This window comes from Macrobrachium rosenbergii, chromosome 4 (assembly GCF_040412425.1).
Source record: "Macrobrachium rosenbergii isolate ZJJX-2024 chromosome 4, ASM4041242v1, whole genome shotgun sequence".
Taxonomy (NCBI): Eukaryota; Metazoa; Arthropoda; class Malacostraca; order Decapoda; family Palaemonidae; genus Macrobrachium; species Macrobrachium rosenbergii.
Window position 1 is genome coordinate 20,329,272 of NC_089744.1, and position 22,509 is coordinate 20,351,780.

At 40.9% G+C, this 22,509-nt stretch overlaps 1 protein-coding gene across 4 annotated transcripts in view; it reads right to left on the reverse strand.

Annotated features, from left to right (window-relative positions):
- Positions 1-2,003: 2,003 nt before the first annotated feature.
- The window catches only part of nmo (serine/threonine-protein kinase nemo), a 298,234-nt gene continuing 277,728 nt past the window's right edge, over positions 2,004-22,509 (reverse strand). For 2 of the 4 annotated variants that reach the window (XM_067090990.1, XM_067090968.1), the window contains exon 10: positions 2,004-6,084. In XM_067090990.1, coding sequence (XP_066947091.1) covers positions 6,030-6,084 — 55 coding nt within the window. In that variant the 3' untranslated portion in view covers positions 2,004-6,029. The remainder of the gene's footprint in view (positions 6,085-22,509) is intronic. The other 2 variants (XR_010850784.1, XR_010850782.1) reach the window with 2 other exon arrangements.

Here is a 22,509-nt window from a genome sequence, read left to right on the forward strand (position 1 = left end):
GGAAGTTTGCTGCGAGGGAGAAACGACCCGATGGATCAGCCACCACAGGAGTCGTCAGGGGCGTGTTACCCTCGGACGATTCCTTGGCAGGTTTCCTACGGTAGCGTCTCCTCCCCTCAAACTTCCTCCATTGCTCGGGAGACCAGGAACAACACTCGCTACATGGCGAAGCACTCGAACACACACATCCCCTGCAAGTGGGGCAGAGGGTTTGTGGGTCCGTGTCAACGCTAGATGTAAAGGTATGACATTTCTTGCCTCCTGCCCCAGAACACACACGCTGGGGATAGGAGGGCTTAAAGGGCTTATCAACATTCATACTAGAAAAACAAAAGGAAATTTCCCACCGGGAAAAAGCTCAACAGTCTGGCAGAGAGCAAGAGAAACAACATCCGCAGTCTACAACAGCCAAAAGCAAATTGGAATGTTTACATCCGGGCAGGCAGTACTCCCGCCTCCCGGATGGTAGTTAACTGCCTAACCACCTTGTTCGAAAGTTCAACAGCCGTTTCCAGCCTACTCTGAAAGCAATTCTTAATGTAAAGGACCGACGGTTTGTATATCATGTCGGAACAAATAATTGTTAGGAGAGGGTGGATAGCAAGATGGAAAAGTATGAATTGTGGTACAGTAAAAGGTATGAAAAGGGTTGCAGCTAGGGGCCGAAGGGACGTTGCAAAGAAACTTTAGTAATGCCTACAGTACACCCCATGAATTGCACTGATGGCACTAACACCCCCTACAGGGTTTTGTGGTGGCCATGCTAAGAATACAGTGGACATGTAATTTTGAGGCAGTGTGGAATAATGCAAAGTAATCTGCATACGAGCTATTTTCAGTTCCACTTGGTTACACTTATGATATTGCTTCTTGCAAGGAAGAACAGTGCGGCATTCAAAGTTCTCCTGTGCAGGATACCATTTTTCAGATTGTCTCAAAATAGGTTATCAATTTGAAACTGAAAAATGGGGTCTGTAAAGACTTCATTTTCATGAAAAGACGTCGATGGCCTCAAATATCACTTTTGTATGGTGCTTTTAATGAACCGTATATCAAAGTAGTATCATAAGCCTTTTAGAATGTCAGAAATTATTGTACTGTAATAGTTTTGTTTAGGTTCAAATCGTTTTCAAGTCTGATCTTTTTAGTAAAACTTGTTTAAGTGCGCAACTGTTTTTCTGTGACGAATATTGGGTTGTATGAACTATATTATTTGCCTTAAAGTACTATTTTGACCTTGAGTTCACAATATTTTGCATTTAGATAGCTGTTAAAGATACTAATCTGTGTGATGTGTTTATTGGATGGTTTTCCAGGTTTGGATATTCATTTAACAATGGCATGCTATCATTCTTTTGGGAACAGTCTCTTATTTGAGTAACCAACTTTTGGCTAAGGGGACTAGATGTTTGATCAAACAAAATTGATGTTGTCTTGGCCCTGAGTCTTGTTATTTCACAAGGAATATGCAAATTTTAATACTTCACTCAAAAAGCATTTGATACTGTATAGTTTTTCATTTTTTGAAAATTTATTATCTCAAAGGAGAGAGCCATCTAAACTCACTCTCTTTGGTTTTCTAAAGTAATTTAAATCATATTCAGTCCGGTGCTTGGTTCAGTAAGTATTGTAACAAGCATTGCTCAGTTATTAGTGTAATTATGTGTGGTTCAGTTATGAAAGGTTAGTCATTACAGAGTAGGAAAGAGGGCCAAATAAAACACTAAGATCTAGGCAGTTGCTATCTAATGCACCCCACCCAGTGAGAGGAGTAGGTGCAAAGCCAAGCCAGCCAGAAGGTATGGAGGGGACCTTTATAGCCAGAAGTTATGAGAGAGGAGTTTGTCTGTCACTTACATCCCTAAATATCATTGATGAGGATTTAGTTCATTTCAGTAAAGGTTTACCCAAACACAAAGGGAGGAGGCAGCTTTTTTCTTCTTTAAAACAATACAGGTTTGCCCGATTGATAACAAAACAGAAGGTAAAGTAAACAACAAACAGTAAAAAAATTATTTAATTATCACGTATGATCACGTTGGACTTAATGCTTGAAATAATACACCAAAAAATGGGCAGTTATAAGTTCAGTTGACAAATGCTCGGCGAGACACTGACTTAAGGCAATGGACAACTTGCCTTTTAATAATATTGCAACATGGTATCAACACTATTAACAATGAGTGCCTGTCCCTCATAGCAGCCTTTGGTTCCTGCACGTTTTTGAGCTATGAATCAAAAGTGAGCCTAGCCATAAATAATGTATCATCTAAAATATTAAAAAAAGCAATTTAAATGGAGACAAAGATTGAAGGTAGAAATTCACACTTGCCTATTAATGCACATCTTATCAACTTTTAAGACATAATCCAAGGTTCATAACTAGGCAGGATGATAGAACTTTACATCTTCACATACACATAAGAGCTTACTCTTTATCAAAGACCTTGATCTTGTCACATTTATAAAATACAGCAGCACAATCTTCATGCAAATATGCACACAGATGCTTATTCTATCATGTAAGAAAAAAATATGGGATACAAACACCCACAAATACTCTTTTTTGGTAAAAAATGTACAAAAATTCTTAACCTCAATTGTTGGCCTATAAAATTTGGCTGAAGAATTAATTGAAGGTTCTGGAAAGAAATTCTGTACCCTAAGTTATCATGCACACAATAATCAAAATTACAACATACAAAAATTATACATCTTTAAAACAAAAATGGAACTGCAATTCAATTAAAATACGTTCATTTCAGAGTCCATGTTCTCCTTGTCTTGCAAATCACTGATTATGCAAAATTAATGTAAGCTTTAGTGATAGGCACAATAATTATGACAAACATCTCTACAAACTTACCAGTAAAATACCAAAGTCAAAATACACACTATCACTTTGTCCATTTCAAGTTACTGTACTTATTAAAATAATGCATACACACCACTCATTCCGCCACTACAATTCTGTACAAGTATCTACACTTATACATTGTATTCCACAGTCCCAGGTCTCTCAAATCAGTCCTGGTCTGGGAAAAATATAAGAGATCATTCATGTAAAAATTTTTGAAAATATGTGGATGCTTGCTTTGGGTATGGCTGCATGAAAGGTCCTTCTCTAAGTCTAAAAATCCTGATTTTGAATCTACACCACTACACTACCTAAGGACCAGACCTTTGCCATTTCCAAGAAGGTCACATATTTTAAGAGATATGGTCACCATATACAACCCTAGGTATGCATTAGGGTTCATGACCAAAAGCAAAAATTTTATCTAGAGTGAAATTAAGAATTACCTCTAGCCAAAGGAAGGCAAAGCTACACTACTGAAATGAAAGCCTTATTATCTCTCAAATCAAGTCAAAAGATTGTTGGTCTAACAATGGTGATAGTATATCAGAATACAGGTCGCTAAGCTATTCAATCCAGAACTAATGAAGACCATCCATTGCAATACACACCCAAGGATAAAAGGATAAAATTTTGTACAAAACAGCTTCATCTATCTAAGGAATTTCATTCACCATGTATACAATAAATAACAAAAAGATGTAATCATTAAGACCATGATGCAATACAGTATTGTAATTCTTAAAGTTCTTGAGCAGAAACTTGGCAAAATCTCTATGTCTAAACTGCAAAGCAAACAAGTTATGAGCCAACCCGACTTGTTTCTGTAAAGAGATCTTTGTCATACAAGTCTACCATGACCACATCAATTTTAACATAAAAAAAATAACAACAACAATGATAAATAATAAAATAATAAATACTTCACACTCTTCAAATTAAATGCTAAAAGGTATACACATAAAAAAATACAGTACAAATATTAGCAATGGTAATGGTAAGGACTGGGTGGGGCTATGGAAATTATATGAGGTAGTCAGTGTATATCATAAATAAAGTCATTACTCCCATAATGTGAAAGTTTATCTAAGTCTGAGAAAAAATTCTAAGTGAAATGTCTGTTACAACTTTAAAAATTCAGTGTAATAGAGGAGGGACAGACTTTTGGTTACCTTACTGATCACGGAATACCTGCAACAATAAAAATGTATGTCCTGTTAAAATTTTGCAAGAAAATTTTGAACACTGTGCCAATGGTATCAACACCATTTTATTTTCATTAATGTGCTTAACCAGAAAGTTTACATCACCCTCATATTTTCCTGTTCTAATGTACACCTGTTTTATCAAAACATGAGCACCATTAATATCCTTTCAATATTTTTTTCCAAAAATAAAAAAAAGGACAAAACATCTGCCAAGTCTGTTTTGAAAAAAAAAAAATAACTCCTGTCTCTTATCTTTTGTTGAAGTATCACAGACATGTAACTTTCCTGGTGGTGCGATCTTGCTATGACCTATGTATAAAACATCCCTAATTCTGAAAAACTTAGAAAAATGCATAATTACACAAACTCTACTCCTGGTTAGGTCTCAGCCTTTCACTCGTGAGTAAATCTACCTCCATTTGGTGAATTACTAAAAGCAATAATGGAAAACAGTTCTTTATTGCAACTCTAAAACTGATTGCACTTGAAAATTGGTACTTACAATTACAGTTTTGCACTACCTTCAATAATAAGGTAGAGCAGATTATTGTGAATTTACATCAGTGAAATGCAATGAAACGGACAATCTTCTACCTTTGCATACATAATTAAATAATAGGAATCATAACCATTATGTTTACTTGATGAAAATGTAACAGCAGATGACAATAAAATGAGGCAAAAAAAAAAAAGGACTTATGTATGCTTCAAATACCTGAGAGTAACAAGGGTTGAAGTTTAGGAGCATGAATAATGAATCATCAACATATCAATGGAATGAGATGTACTTATCTGGATGGATATAATTTCCTAAAGAAAGAGTATTTCTTTCTACTTATTCAGTCATTTCAAAGGAAACTTTTTTTTTTTTTTTTTTTTTTGCCTGTTGAAACTGTCAGAATAAAATAAGCTGTGATAAAACTGACATATGCAGTATTTCAGCATCCAAACCAAAACATTTTTTGTCAATGCAGGTATATCAAATTCCATACCCAGGTACAAATGGAGATTAAACTGTAGATAATGTCTACAAATACACGCAAACTTTTCCTCATAGTGACGCCTACAATTCTGCGCCTTCTATTAATAATTTATCAAAAAGAAGCTCTTGCAGTAACATTGTAATGTTATCATTGCTTTTTACACATGTAAGGGGTGAACTGCAGAGGGTAACAATGTCTCTCTTCAGTCACCATCATTTCAAGCTATGGATGCTCTCGTGTCTGCTACCTTGCAAGGAGCTTAAAAAAAATGGGAGATCATGATGTTGAGCAAGGTTTTCACATTACTGCACAGTGATGTTCATTATGGCAAGCTCACACAGATCTACATCAATGGATTAAATGAAGTTACAGGCCAAAGATGATGGGTCAGTGCATACTAGCACAGCCATTCAACCCTTATAATGCTGGCCATTTTACCCCCTAGTGCACATGGCAGTGATTTGACTACAGATATGGCGTAACAGCCTACAAAGCATTCATCTCACCATTTATAAACATACACACCACTGACAAGTCTTTATTTATATCACCAGAACACTATTTGGTTCATGTATGTATGGAACACCAAATTACTTGAATTTTCAGTTTTCTGGAGAACATCACTTGCAAATTCAAGCTTTATGTGTGCTTTCCAGTTTAATTATTCAAATCAATAGCATGTAGCATTTCAAACAAGCACTGTAAAAATACATGGCTGGTGTACTGTCTCCCATACATGCAAGTAATGTATATAACAAGCAACACAGTTTTGGTCAAGAACAGTGCTTGAATACTTTATCCTCCCAGACTTCACACTTTTTATTTCACTCGATTATTCTATGCTTGAGCCAATGAGCAAGTTTTCATCCTACCATTACACAAATTCCTGTTATTTGTCCCACTGTGCTGCTCTTTATCATTTCTCAGATAAAGAGGAAAATGTGGGGGTCAAAACTACTGAAGCTAGTGTTTAGCGTCCTGTCAATCCCATTGATGAGGGGAAGGTGGGAGCTCAGAAGGATGTGCTACAGTTGAACTGGAAGAAAAAGATATCTCTAATTAAAATTCTGGATTTACAAAGATAGGAAAATTAAGTTAAATAAATAGTCAGCTATAACAATGATGATACCATTTATTGCCCCAAAGATATTTTCCATGTCCTTATTTGAAAAGCACAAAAAAATTCCTCAGTGTTTTATGATACTCATAAAATATTTAACGTGAATTCACAGGCTGCATGGTACAATTCTTGCCAACTCTGGAAGAACTTCTCACAACATAGTCTCAGTTCTAAATAAAATAAAAATTCTATCTTCTTTTAATGTTATCTAACTTTTATTAACTTCACTATCCCTAAAGAAACTAACTGGGAAACAACTTCACTATCCCTAAAGAAACTAACTGGGAAACAAGTTCCTCATCTTTGCTGTACTGAACTTAAATTCATCATCATAGGTTTTCTCACTAGAATATCACAATTTTTGAAAGTAAACTGTATTTCTCAAAACTATACAAACCTGATGCCCTTTATATTAGGAATTACTTTCAGCGTAGACTGGAAATGGCCGTTAAGCTCTTGAGCAAGGTAGTTAGGCAGTAACTGCCACCAGGTAGGCAGGAATACCGCCTGCCCGGATGTTAACATTCCAGTTTGCCTTTCGGTCCAGGTTCAGATTGAGGGGTGGCATGAGGTGGGCATAATATGTAATGTAAAGGACCTCAGGTTTGTATAGTTAGGAAAAATACAATTTGCTTTCAAGAAATGTGATTTGTTCTGACACGATATACAAACCATCGGTCCTTTACATTAGGAAGACTCACTGGTTAGAAGGAGGAATCTGCGTTCCATAAGTCTCCTGAACTGACTGTAGTTCTGCACACCTGGGCTGCTACTCCTGGTCGAAAGAGCGAGGAGCACCCGAGCCTCTGACATATTGATTGGAGTGTAGGAACTGCAAGATCAAATGTCAGATACTAGACCTTTTCGCATGAGTGAGGAAATGTGACTCATATGAAATAGGCTGGAAGAATCTTAGAGTCAGAGGCAGTAAGGAAAAGCTGAGATAGGGTTTCCATTATTGCCAGACTCTCCTTCTTCCCCTTGCTAGAGGGAGGAGCGGAATTGCTTCTATGATTCTAGGAGAAAAATAGAACGGGTGCTTGATGTGTAGTCTTACCGCATCAGCGCCAGATCCAGCACATGTTGGTTTGAGTCCTATTCTCATCCCGAGGGAGGAGAAGTAGATGGACGGGGAAGGAGGAGGAAGGGAGGCCAGTCACTCTCAGTATCCTTCTCACTTCCAGAACCAACACCTTAGGCAAGATGCTACTCGTACTCTTGAAGGAGCCAGGTAAGACAACACAACTTGTTGAGCAGCCACCACAGGGCCAATGAAAAACGGTTCCAAGGGCCTGTGGGCAAGACCATAGGAAGACAAGAGTGTGGTCTATGAGACCGCGTCTTGCTTCCAGCCTGACAGAAACTTCAAAAATGTGAGGGATGGACCAAGCCATCGGCTTCGTGAGCTCTCGGGTGGATGGTACCGGTATCGTCGTCGTCAGCTGCCGAGTACCTCCTTCGATCGCTTCACAAAGCCAGGAGGAAGATGTGTCCTAGACACTTCTTCCTTGGGAGAGAGAGTACTAGCGAAAATGTCGACGACATCCAGGTTAGGAGTGTCGAGCCTTTTCGGAAAGTACCACAGTTCCCTAAAGGACTAAAGTAATGAATAATCTGGATCATCGATACAAAGTCCAAGGAGGAGGGGAACAAGGATAACTTGAACCCGACAATAGATGCCGAAGGATTCGGAGTCCACCTACGACATTCAAGAAGGAGTCGAGGCATTGATCCCCTTCACCTGTTCTTCCATCTTCTATGCCAAGGCTGGAGCAAGATGAGAGATGGTCCTACAAGGGCACATCTCTATCCAACGACTCTCATAAGGGCGTGTGCAGCATGGGACAGGAACCCTAAACAAGAGAGTCACATGCCATCCAGGGAACAGTTCCCTGGGACAGCAAGACCAAAGAAGCTTCTCCTCCGTAGCTAAATCTTGACTGAGGAGAAGAAGGCTACTTCAGATAGAAGACTAGGTTGCAAGGGCCTGCGTTCTTCACAAATGAAAGGGAAAGAAGCAACACTCGGCAGAGAAGACGAAGTCCAGACTTGAAGAGCAACTCTGACCCGAGAAGGAGTTCCGCAACGACACCCACCAGCGGAGATGGCTCCAGTCCCTGGGAGTGTTGCAGAGGACTTCAAGAGATATCCAGCTATAGCTGCTGCCGCTCGGCAAGAAAACCTATGCTTGCAAGGGAAGCTGGAAGGTCTCCCAGTCTCAAACACACTGGGATGTACTGCCCGAAGAACCACTTCTTGTGTAGCTGCTACAGGAGGTTGGGTCAAGCAGAACTCTTCTCGATGCCTCGGATATCAGAACCCCTAGCGAAACAGACAAATACAGAGGGAAAAATGTAGATATCAAGTTTCCCAGAAAGACAGCATGCCCCGCTGTAGCAGCCCCTGGGTCTGGTATGAAGGAGCAAGAAAAAACTACAGACTTGTGCAGGGAGGCAACAGAAAGACAGTAGGGATTTTTCAGTTGAGCAATCTCTTCATGAATCTTCGAATGAGCAGCACGTTCCGTCCCGATCACTCAAACCCAAGACCAAGCTCGCCTGCCAATACATCCCCACCTTGGATGCATCTGGCTAATTGAGATGTCGATAGATGAAACAGGAGGAAAAAACGATTCCCTCTTGTTTGTCGACAAATGCCACTATCGTGGTTTGTTGTTCAACGAACCACTGAGTGTCGCAAAACTCATCCTGAATTCTCGGAACGCCAGAAGGCTGCCTTGAGCCCAGGATGGTGATGAGAAGGTACTAATCATCTCGGTCCCACACCTTCAAGACAAAGTCTTACAGGTGTGCGCCTATTCCTCGATCGGTGAATTCGTAAGTAGACACACGATGTGAGGGGAATATGCAAGCATATTCAAAGATTCCTTCAATCAAGCATTAGCCTAACTCCTTCCTCATACTTCAAAGAGGAAAGAAGGACAGAGGAATGGAAGCAGACTTCCATTCTTCGCCATAGGGAAGCTTCTGCAAGATGACAGGATACCGAGACAATTAGCTCTAGCCGGGCTGGCATTTCCCGAATCTGGAGCACAGGAGAGGAAGCGGGATGAAAAGAGTTGCCGAGACCTAAGGGAAATAGATACTTCTCCTGAAGGAATCCATTCCCAGGTCTCGGCAGTGTTGCTGCCAGCTCCAGAGACTTGATAAGTACCATTTCATCCAGGAATCTGCATAGAACTTTTTCCCGGTCGATACTTCTTTCTCTCTTCCCTTCTTCCCCCCTCCCCTGTGGGAAAGAGGGTGGAAAGAGACACAGTTATGCGCACTTTCCTAGAAGGGTAGGAGAGGCTATGTTCCGCAATCTTCTATCGAAGCCTGAGACTTCTTAGGAGTTGAGGGGGGCTGGCTTGAACTTGAGGTCGAGTCGAGATGACTAAGACCCCAAGGTCTTGGCCATTGTCCACAGGACAAGGCAGTGCCCTGGTACGAACCTTGATTACCAAGATATCTGGCAAATCTCTGCAAGAGAAAGGCAAAACCAAGTAAAAGTTTGTTCCTACGGGTCGAGCCAACTAGGGACTTACGAAACCCGAGATCCGAATTGGGGCAAAGTCCTTCTTCTCAGCACCAGAATTGCCCACACAACTGCAGTCGGCCAGACAAGGCAGGGGAGAAGCTTGGTGTCTCGAGCTGAATGAACTCCTTCTCCTAAGAAGAGTTCATCTGGTTGAGAATGCTCTCGGAAGCAAGGGTTGTGAGTGAAGAAGATTACTGTATTCATTAGGGGAGTCGAGTTCCTGTCCCGGGGATCCTCGCGTTGATTCATCAGCACTAAGTTCTCCGAAAAACAAGGGCAATTGCAACTTGAAGAGGAAGACCCTCAGTGCTTCCGAAGCGTGAAACTCCTGTACCTCTCCCCTTGGAGGCAGCCTTGACAGATCACATGAAACCGTCCTCAGCTAACTGGTTGTACTGCAAGACAATGGGGGGATTGACATCCAAAGCATGCCAGGAAGCCGAACTCTGAAGAGCTCTCTCTGTCCATCTCGCGGCTCTCGGAACAACCGAGAGGAAAAGAGAACGGTGAGGAGAAAGAGTACCCCTACCTGTCCTGCCAGTAAGACCAGCTGGAGAGGCAGATAATTAACCAAAGGAGGTTACTGCTACACAAGGGAAGAAGAGTGCTTGTGCTGTGGCAAAGCGCTTTCCTGGAAAGAGCATAAAGTTCACTCGAACAGAGCCGAGAACCTGATTCACAAAAACCCGTGTGGGGCCGAGCAGAGCCGATCACGCGAACACAATTCAGACTGGGAGATATGCGGTGGACTGGAGGCAGGTGGGGCGAGCTGAGCCAAGCCAAGCCAGTCTCGCAAGCGTGACCAAGGCCTGGGCAGGGTGAGCAAGCCGAGCGAGCTGAGCTGAACCAGTCTCATAAGCGCGACCAAGGGCCAAGCCGAGCCGATCGCGTGAACACAATCAGAACTGGAAGGGCGGAACTCGTCTGCCGTGAACTATTGCTAGTTTCCCGAACTCTAAACTCCTTTGAGGCTGAGGCCCCTCAAGAAGAAGGTTCAAAGGGGAATAATGTGTCTGCTATCCTGCATGCTGGAACCCTAAGGTTCAAGGCATGAGGATGAAACCCGGCCAAGCAACCGAGGCAGCTGGCCGGCAGTATCAAGACACCTGGGTGTCTCGGCACTTTCTTTCATCCTGTGCCTCTCATCAGGAGAGCACTCGTGAGTCATGGAATTCGAGCTACCCACAAGACTCCCAAAAATCAGGAGTGGCTGCTTTCAGTTTCCTAAGAGATCTAAAGAGCCAGGCACAGAACCAGTCTTAGACGCAGACTTCCAAAACTGGCAACGAGGACATGGCCTCTCAAGGCTGCACTCCCGCGGCCCCCAAAACGCCAGATCCCACAGGAGAATGCGAATCGGTTCCTGCCCAAGGGCGGGAAGAGCCAATGAGAGGAAACTTGCCTCCCGGAAGAGAGTCAGTCCCATAGAAGTCCCGCAGGACTCCCGAAGGAATCTCTTCCGTACTTCTTCTGGTGTTCGAACCGACAGGATCGAGACACCAGGCTGGGAACCCGACCAAGCACTGGCAAGCACTCGAGGAGCGCTTGTGGTGCTGGCAGGAAGAGCTGAGGTGCCTCGCTCCTTTCTCTCACACTCCTCCCGAACTGGGCTGAGGAAATACTCTCCAGACCAGATCGGGATACTCAGTATTCCATAGAATCTTGAGAACTCGGAGCGGCTCGCGAACAAGCGCCCGAGGTAGCCCCCGTCTTAGAGGTGGAACCTCTACGACTGGAAATGGGATCGCAAACCGATGTCTGCGCGCCCGTGGCTCCTGACATACAAAACCCAGGGGTATGCGAATTGGTTTCCTAACCCGAAGGTCGGGAAGAGCCAACAAGAGACCCACTGCCTCCTCAAGAGAAGGCAGTCCCTAGACGTCCAAGGGCATCTCCTTCGGCAGATGGAGGTCTGTCTGATTCCTGGGACATCCTTGGACCCCAGGAGAGGAAGGGAAGAGGCAGTAGAAGACAAAATCGAAGATAAGATGAAGACGATGGCGGCTACTTCCACAGGGCAACTTCCTTCACCCCCACTCTGACATGAAACATGGTAACCTCCAGGGCAGTCAGGCAGGAACACAACGGAAGCAGCCCAGGACAGGACCACCAGGAGAAGCAGCAGGCATGATCAGGACAGCTGATGCAGGAAGCTATGGCAGCGGTTCGGAAGGCAGGAGCTACTGCAACGGCCAGGAACGTTACTTTCCACAGGGCGACTTCCTTCACCTTCACGCCGACATCATCTACAGGATGGCGGACATCGTAACCTCCAGGGCAGCTGGCAGGAACACAATGGAAGCGGCCCCGGGCACGACCATCAGGAGAAGTGGCAGGCATGATCAGGATAGCCAATGCAGGAGCTACGGCAGCGGTTCAGAAGGCAGGAGCTACTGCAATGGCCAGGAACGTCACTTCCACAAGGCGACTTCCTTCACCTTCACATCTTCTACAGGATGGCGGACATTGTAACCTCCAGGGCAGCTGGCAGGAACACAACGGAAGCGGCCCCGGGCATGACCACCAGGAAAAGCAGCAGGCACAATCAGGACAGCCGATGCAGGAGTTACAGAAGCGGTTTGGAAGGCAGGAGCTACTGCAATGGCCAGGAACGTCACATGAAAGTCACTGGCAGCGACAGGAACAATCAGGATGGCTGCAGCAGGAGACCAGGAAGAGCCACCCAGAGACTGTCGTCGAGTTAACAGGAGCGTAACACAGGGAACAGCAGGAGCAGATGGACCACAGATATGCCAGAGGCATTGCTACAGCATACATGAAGGCCAGCAATGACAGCAATCAATCCACATCGGCAGGAACCGAGTCAGAACAGTCCCAATGTGGAACTATGTCATCCAGCCAGGTATTGTGGTCGATCCCGAAGCAACACTAAATGAACGTCGGGACTCCTTCATACAAGATATCCCCTGAGATATCCAGCCAACTACTGCTGTCTCTGATGCTCACTGTCAACCTGAAAGAAAAAGCAAAGATGATTAGAGAGGGAAACTCCTCTCGCTACGAGGGGAACTGCCCTACGCAGCGAGAGGAGGTACCCAAGAAGAGGTTGCCTGACCGCCCCCCAACCTTGCGGTCTTCGCCCAACGAGCGAGCAAAGAGGGCGAAGGATTGAGATCTCTACCGAAGGAGAGATAAGGAAGAACCTACGGGGAGAGAAAAGGACAGAGGGGAGGCCACCAAGGGCCTCCATGGAAGCGTAACTTACAGAAAACACCCACAACCTCCCATTCGCCCCGCAACTCTCTAAGTGCAGGCGGCGAACACAACACTCAGCACAAGTAGGAAGGAAGTAGTCTTGCCCTTGTACACGGAGGGCAGAGCCAGCCCAAGAAGGGAAGCGAACTCTTACGTCCCGATCAATGTAGGGGAGCGAAGATACTATATTACGTCCCAATCTAATATCTGATTGTACAGAGGAACGCCTTCAGTATCTTAATAAAGGACTACTGGAAGAGACGCATTACCACTAGGTTACGCTAGTTTAAATACACCCTTGGTCGTCAAACCCGAGACACAGCACAGGGGCTATGCAAGGTTATCACAAATCGTGGGTTTGTATTAATAAATATCAAACACACGTAATATATACACAAAATACAGAAAGATCCCACCGGGATAATAAGAGCTTAACGACAGTCAGGCAGAGAGATCCAAAATCATGTCTGCAATGCATGACGGCCGAAAACAAACTGGAATGTTTACATCCGGGCAGGCGGGTATTCCCGTCTACCTGGTGGTAGTTACTGCCTAATCACCTTGCTCAAGAGTTTAACGGCTGTTTCCAACCTACGCTGAAAGTAATTCCTAATGTAAAGGACCGACGGTTTGTATATCGTGTTGGAACTTTTTTTTTTTTTTTTTTTTACTGATGTTCATCTATCATGCAAGGTAAGTTACACATAATGAGTCCTATTCTTATAAAAAAAAAATTATGCTTTATGCATATACACATTATGTGTCTGAAGACAATACCCTAAGTCATAAATTATTAAAAATCCAAACTTCATGAATAAGGGATACACATTACTGTACATCTACACCTAATTCTGGATTTTTTCAGCTTTACTTTCTTATTTACTGATTAACTTTTATCTCAAACTAATTAAGTTTAAGTCTAATAAAAATTGGTCAAATTATGCAATTAATGCTGTGATTTGGTTTGCTTTGTGATATAAATCATGCAATTATAACTGGACCTACAATATTTATCAAGAAAGTCCTCCTTTGCTGCTTAAAAAACTGCGATTACCCTTAAATAAAGGAAGTAAAAGGGTTAAATAAATGTAAAAGCATTAAAGGAAATTGCAGAAATTTACAAGAAGTAATCTTATTCCAGTTATACTGCATTCATTTGTGCTTAACAATAACATTCAGGAATGCTAACACAGAGTACAGTACTGAGTTTTATTTATATTAGACATGCAAAAATTAAATAAAAATGTGAACAAATAACATCAACCTTCATATACAGAATGGTAACACTTTACAGGTATGAAACCAACAAAGTAAAATCTATCAATACTGTACTACAAAGAAAAAATACTTATCTTATATGCAAGATCTTTTCTTCTTAAGAAAAATAATGTGCATTTATTATACTATATATAGACATTACTAAAAATTTTTTACCTGATATTGTATGATAGTAATACAGTACATATATATATATAGAGCATTCAGACCCACTGAGTAAACTTGTACAATGTTCTAGAAGTGATGCTGTACTGCAATGTTCTTATGGCTTTTGGGATCATACATTTTCAACTTGAGGATTTCTCCAAAAGTAGAAAATCTCTTGTGAATATTATGAATACTGTTTTTGGAAGGCAAAATAAATATAAGAATGTCCTGTTAAAAAACAAATAAAGGACCAACAAAGGTATACCCTCTCATATACCCTATGATATAAAGCCCCATTTCATTAAATATGTTATGTTACACTCTGCAGAAAACTAATTAATGAAACTGAGTACATTGTGATTATGCATTTACTGTAGTATATTTACAGTATATGTAAACAATACCTACTTAGCCTAACTTAACCAACCAATAACAGGCTTCCCACACCAGTATGAAAAGGAACTTTGAACCTGAGATGCAGCTGCTTTATCAGTCCATTACATTCACCACCAAAATTTACAAGTCTCAGTATTCTTTAAAACATTCTGGATACATGAATCAAGTTTTTCATCATTTCTGGAGGAAATCCACCACCATACTTCCTCTATCTTTCTCTTCAGATCCTTATCATTGCTTATCAGTCACAATATGGACAAAACTATTCCAAAAGGGCAAATAACTTGCTGAGGAAAATTTCCACAAATTGGAGTACCCATAAGTAAAAAAGAAGAAATCATAGCCATCTAAATAAAATATTTACTAAAATACATTCAAAAGCAACAAACAGGTTTTAATTTAGGAAAAACCTATTTTTGGTAGCCGCTGTTTGTCCTAAATGGAGTTACACTCTCATGGTCCCGCAAGAATAGTGCTTGCTGGCACATAGCTAAAATATAAAGGACTCAGGACAGGAGGGCTCATCTCCTGTCTTACAACTACCGTGGCTCTCTACATCTTACTCGCAGTGATGTGACAATAGCATATTTTGGCCATCTTCATTACACTCTGGTCTGTCCAAGAGTTCACTAGTCCCCAGGTTGTACTCCAACAATCATCTTCGACTACACGTTTCAATCCACGTAACACCAATCAATTCAAGTACTTAGTTTTAATAGCCAGTGAAAAGTTTTAGTTCCTTAAAATTTTAATGGGCAGGGTTCTATTTGTTTAATTGGGAGCCAGTAGGCCTCTGCAAACTATCAAGTGTACACAAAGACTACATGTTAAATAAATCAGAAGAAATTAGGGGAAAATACTTAGTTACATTAACCACTGACATACCAGACACTACCTTAAAAGTTTGGCGTTTGCTACGTTGGCATGTATCACCTCAAGCAATGTGCTTGTTTCCCCAACTCACCACTCAAATTCTTTCTTAGGGACTGGATTAAGTATTTAGTGGGAGGGGTCTCTAATATTGTAAGCCAGTACAAAGGAACAAATCAGCCTTGTTTACCACAAACTGAATTCTACCCAAGATCCTTCTTACCAAAGACTTTGGAATGGCATAATATTCTTAATGGCCATTTTCTTGATCTCCTACCTACTAATCATCAACACACAGCCCACGTATCTTACAATCATTCAACCTACATCATCAATAATTGGATAGCTTGATAATTATGAGTACCAGTGAAAGTCACATCAATGGTATACAGGCAGTCCCCGGTTATCGGCAATTCGGTTTTACGGCGCTTGTCTAGCGACAATGATAACCGGATTTTCGATACCGATCACCGGTTATCGACGCTGATCACTGGTTATCGGCGCTGATCGCCGGTTATCGGCGGCGCTAATCACCGGTTATCGGCGCCAATAACCAGGAATCAGTGTATTATCGCCGATTTTCGGTTAGCGGCGATTTTCGGTTATCGTCACGCTGTCGGGAACAGAACCCTGCTGATAACCAGGGACTGCCTGTACAATGATTTGAATGACTCTCATTCTAATCATAAAGGTAATGACAATGAATTTTAAATACATATTACAGGGTAGCAGATTTGTAATCAAGGACATACAAAAATACATAAAAAAAGAGAAGGCTAGTCAAGTACTGTACTTTATTCTCCAAATTGACCTTTAGCTGCAATAAACAATACAAGAAGGTATGCACAACTAATTTTTCTTGAGGACCACATGTATCGATACCAAACTCGTGATATCTTAAATGCTATATTTTGGATCAGCTTTATTGACAGGCCTACCTGTTAAAAAGAACAGCAGGAAATGTTAGGAAGCACCAGCAGACTAAATTTTACTCTGGTCAAGAGTAAAAGTAAATTTCCTGAATAACATACTTCTCAATCATTCCTTCTCTAACAAAAAAGTTAGTGTTCATCTCTCAGACATGGGTATACCATACCTTGATTCCTGAAATCACTTGTTCAAGAGATATTATAAAGCTGACCTGATATTATCATTTGATGAGAGCATGACGATGTGAAAAATCAAACAATCTGCATTCAATTACAGTAATGTCTAATAAAATGCATAAACATCCCAGGGTAGAAATTCCAACAAGACAGGGTCAAAATTTACGTATTTCATCGTAATTTTTCAGGTAAATGTATTTTTACTATGAATGATATGAAGATGATCACCCTTTTACACTACAGGCAATATCTTAGAAAAACATTTTTTTCTAATGGTAACCCATCCTTTATAGTAAGACCCATTAACGGTCTTAAAAATTCTATACACTACATTCCAAATCTGCATGATGATGATTCTCTGCTGGCTGGGTAGCTGCACCACACATGCACCCTATGGATGAAGTTCTAAGAGGACAAGAGCCTAACTTACTGTAGCCAAGACCATAAAATAGCTGTGAGAAATAATATGGGATTGGAAGGTGGGACATGACATAAATAATGAGTTTGTATGGAAAAAATTAATTTTGTTTGTAAATATTAAATCTGCTTCAGAACAAGCACACCATATGCATTAACCCCTAATTATAATTCAGGTGGGATGTAAAGGCATCAAACTCCTCTTCATTTCTGCATTAATGTATATTACCCGTTATTATTTTATATTTTTTATGTATCTATCCATACGCATTACTGTCTGGCCTTTCCGCCAGTGTATGTAACTACTTTGTACGTTTATTGTAATGCAAATTATTCTCATTTATATGTCATCTAACAAACGCAAATTCTTGTCCAAATGCATGACATGGGAATCCGCAAGTCGGTCACTTCCTTTCCATATGCATTCCTCAATGTATACCCGGTTTCCAAAAAATAAATCGGTCATACCCAGACCTGTCTTCTTGAGCCTCACAGGGAATGAGCTGCTAAAGAAAACTTTTGAATTAACTGACTGGAACAAAAAATTTACTTGAGGCTCATGCTATTGAGATAAGTAAAAGTAGCCCAGGGCTTTAAAGGAACCATGGATTATTATATGGCCATGACCCAGCAAAAGGCAGTATACTCAATGGTCTAAGTCCACAGAGTATTTTTATGAGAAAACTCTGGTATATTAGTATATGGCCATACTTGCCACTATAAGAATAGGAATAAATTCTGAAGCATGTCCATATGAAACATAATGATGAAGATGAATCAACCAACCCTCAATTAAAGCAGGAATCAGATATTTCACTCCTCCTGATTAGCAGCCTTGAAAAAGTAAGAAATTCCACAACACTTGACACCAGTGATGTTCCATTCCATCAAGTCCAAGAGTGACTGGATGGCTAACTGACATCAAAAACATTCTCCAGAAGATAATCAGAAGCACTTGTAAAATGGAATCAGGTTGGACTCTTCAGGGAAGGGACATCTCAGAAAAGATCCATAAGGAAGAGATAATTTGGACTCGCGCGCACTATTTGATTAGTTCTGTAATGATACAGAACCCTACAGTTGGTACGGCCATTAGAAAATGTGCCTCTATGTTGTTGAATTCAAGACAGGCTTGCAGGTATCAGGCCCAACAAAGAAGATATTAGGTTCACAGGAAATCCTGAAAACTCACACTACTTTTTCAGTTGTAAGTCCAAAAGCATAGTTGTATCCTGTGGAATCTTTCTAATGTCCAATTCTGTATTAGCAAACGTGTCTATAACGCTGCTATCGAATATAAACAGAAACAGAGTTCTTTGCTTATGTATCTACAATTGCTCTCACCTTGCCAAGTTAATACTGCATAGTCTTAAATGACAGAGGCTTCATTCAAAAACTGGAACTCTGCATGATTCATGTGACATTCTTGCACCAGAGTTATATAATATTCAACCTTTGGTGTTCTTCTGCAAAATCAATAGTTAGTCATTTCTTGTGGTCCAAAGCACCACCTTAGTTGAAAGTATTTCACTAATGTGCAGTGTCTGAACATAGAAAACTTCATGGTGGATAAGATAAACTAAGGAGTCACAAAATTACTTCACCTCTTCCTGGATAAGACCTTATTCTGTCGATCTTTTAAACATAATTGCTTATAATTTTGGGCATAAAAAGCCAACTTCTTTTACATGCTGTAATCATGAGCATCTATTGTGACACCATCTATAGCAACAGTATTGCACCGTTACACTTTTCCCACAGCATTCAAATAACCACTTGGTCAGGAATTTCTCCATTGCTATTTTTTTAACAATATATCTCCCCTTATGTTTTCAGTCTTTTAAAACATTCCTAAGTCCTCGCTCTTTAAAGTGCTCATCCTTGATGAAATCCAACCTTTTATCTATAATTCCTCTGATATACCTGCAGCTGTCTTCATCCTGGGTCATAAGTTATAATACAGTACCATCACTTATCCAGTATCCTTATGGCATCCTGTGACTTTATAAAGGGTATCTAAATACTTTTCATAGCATTTTATTCAAATGCCTTATCCAGTTGAAAAATACAAGACAGAACCTCTTCCTTCCTTTTTCTCTGCATTGTCTTTCTGCAACTGCCTCATTATAAAGACTGAGGCTGTTGCTTTTCCCAGAATAAATCCAAATTCAGAATTGTTTTTTAATAATCTTTCTTGACCTTTCTTCCAGCACCATCCTCCAACACAAAATCAATGCAATTGAGTTCATAATAAAGAAAGATGTATAAATAAACAGAAATAAGAACATGATAACTGAGAATTGAAGAAGCAATTGTGTATAGAGAAAAAGTGCCAGAAAATATAAAATATAAATGGTAAGTGGAACTTGCAAAGAGAGGCATGCTCTGGCAATTACCTCTCTACTTTTCACCTCATAATGCATCATCTTTATGTTCTCTTCTTCATCTGCCCTTAGTGCATGTTAATTCCACCAAACGTCTCACTCTACATCCATTCTCAATCGTACCAGACAGTTCTTTGCCTGTTGTATGCTTCTCAAGTTCCACTTACCACGTGCAATATATAGTTGCTGACACTTTTTTTTATATTTTCTAATTTCTTCACTTCTAAAAAGTCAAGCACTAATTCTTGTCTATTTATCCATCTTTCTTTCTTCACCATCAACTCAGTGCATTGCCTTTTGTGTTGTGCTGAGCATCCACAACATTTACAGCAATGTAATCACTTACTTTGAAACCATCTACTTTACACTCATCATAAAATCATAATGAAATCTGTTTCTGTTTCACTAATCTCTTAACTATGTTAAAATTCTAGCTTTTGTAAAACACTATGTTCAGCATCTTCAATCTTTGGCTCAGGAAGAATTACAGTACTGCTTCTCCCTCTTGGTTCCTCGCTACAAAGATGCACCTTCACATCACTTCCTAAATATTAATACTGTCACTCCTAATACAACAATTCAAATCTCATTCTACTAGAATATCCTACGACTGTTACACTCTATCGTTGTATCTAATAGTTTCCTAAAATTTATCTTTTTCTTAATCTGGCTTCTAAGTTTGGGGTGCATAAATATAAAATATGGTAAATTTTCTTGCCTTTTTCAATCTTCATTAATCATTCAATTAATTGGCCCACTTTCATCACACACATTTTTAGTACATGAAAGATTAAGCAAAAGGTTGAGAGGTAATATTTGTTACTGTCATATAAACAGAATTATGGAGTACAACAGTGTTAACTGTACAAAGTCTGCTTACCTGCAAAGTAAAATTTGAGAAAGGCAAAGAATTTTGAGGCCTGAAGACAAAATAAATTTTTAAAATTAATTTGTATTTTTCACAGGTATACAAACCAGAATCTGTGACCTGCTGAACTGTCACTCTGACTGAAGGGAGACCCCTGTTCATAAGAGTCAGAAGTACTAGATGCCACTCAACCATCAGCCACATGAGTAACCAGAGGGTCAATCTGAAATCGTGAGTAATCAATCCTATTGATCAACAGAGACGAAAAAAAGTTAAACAGCTGAAAGTGCAAAATCCAGATAATTCTCAGAATACTGTAAAACTCTGTTCAGTATGGAAACTACAAGATCAAGCACAGGGAAAAAATCCCAGTTTGAACCGAAAATGCCACCACTTGACGGAGTAAGTACTCCTCCAAACCACATTGAACCCAACCACTGAGCTAGGTTACCAGCCCATTCTCCACTAGCAGACAGCCAAAAAGTGTGGCAAACTGTCCACTCAAGCATCTATAAATGTCACCTCACAAAACAAGAGCAAGTGCTTCTCTTTTGCTCCACCAGGTACTCCTACAGTTGTGCCGTAACAAAAGCACTACCGAGTAACCTATCATCAAGTCTTGAAAGCCTGCTGGGAAGCAACACCTCCCGTACTCCCAAAACAATGACCTGCATATGAGACAAGACCTACAGCCAGAAGGACCCCTACGAACAATACTGAAGAGTACTCTAGACCACCTCGGGTGCAACCATAAATCAATGCGTTTAGGAAAGGAGTTAACAGTCCCCCTAAGGGATTCCTGTTGTCCGGTCACTAAACTAGCACTTCTGTGACTTACAACATAAGAGAAGGGCAGTCGTCAGGAGCTGAAGTGGTGCCTCAGCTTCACAAAAGAGACAGCAGGAATTTGCCCCCGCAAGACAACGGGTGGCCAAAGACAACCCACCAAACCCAATTTGATTGTTCCTGACTAGACAGGAATCGGTGCTAATACCTCCTTAAGTCTGTGGTGCTGATGGGCATACCCAGGTACTTGCCTGCTTACTGGGTACAAGACCATCCTTTTGCCCTGCCTGTCAAAAGAAAGTAGGAGAACTTTCCCACAGCAGAAGCATAGAAGAAACCCACTGACCAGACAACTCTTAAGTGTATTCTTAGCAAAAGTCTAGGATGACATTCAGTTGGGAATCTAGTAACCACTGTAAAGATATCTTTAGTAGCATAGCCTCATAGCAGGCAAGAACAGGAAAAACTTAAAGTTCTGATAGACAGGTTCTTGCAAGTACAGTACATGTTTCTTGGAACTGTCTAAGCATGAAGTCATTCAGCACTTACTCTTTAATAAACTCTTTAATAATTAAGGTTTGGAGACCCAACTCCATTCCCAGTCACCCTCTCATTAAGAGAGGCACCTGTGAAACCTCCAAACTGGTTCTTTACAACTTCTTGCATCTTTCTCCATCATCTCAGTTTATTCTTAGCAAAGTCTAGGATGACTTCAGTTGAGAACCTTAATAGCCGCCTGAAGAGCTGTCTTCAGTAGCAATGGCTCCATGGCAGACAGAACAGGAAAAACATGAATTCTGATACACAAGTACTTGCAAGCAAATGTTTCTTAGAACTGTCTAAGCACGATGTCATTCAGCAATTGCTCCTTAATGGTTAGGGCTCCAAAAGACCCAATTCCAGTCCCAGTTGCTCAAGCGAGGCACTGTGAAACACTTCAAACTGGTCCTTCACAACTTCTAGCACTTCCTCTATCATCTCTTTAAACCCTGTCAGCAAGGCTAGAGATTTTTGAGAATCTGAAGGGGAAGATAAGATGGTATCAGTGCCTGAGAGAGGGAAGGGTGGTAATCTTGATAAGGCTAGGTGTTCACCCCAGAGGCCCAAAGTATCCAGGACTGTTCACTGTCCTCATATTATTGCCAAAGGCAAGATAAGCAACCCTCTAATGTAGCAACCAAAATAACAGGACAGTTCCTGGTAACATTCCCATCCATTCTTTTCCCTTTCCTTCCTACCTAGCCATTGCTGGAGGAGGAAGGGCTGAGAATGTTTTCTTTCCCTTTCTAAAGAAAAAAGAGCCTGGAATACTGGTCTGGTTTCTTCCAAACCC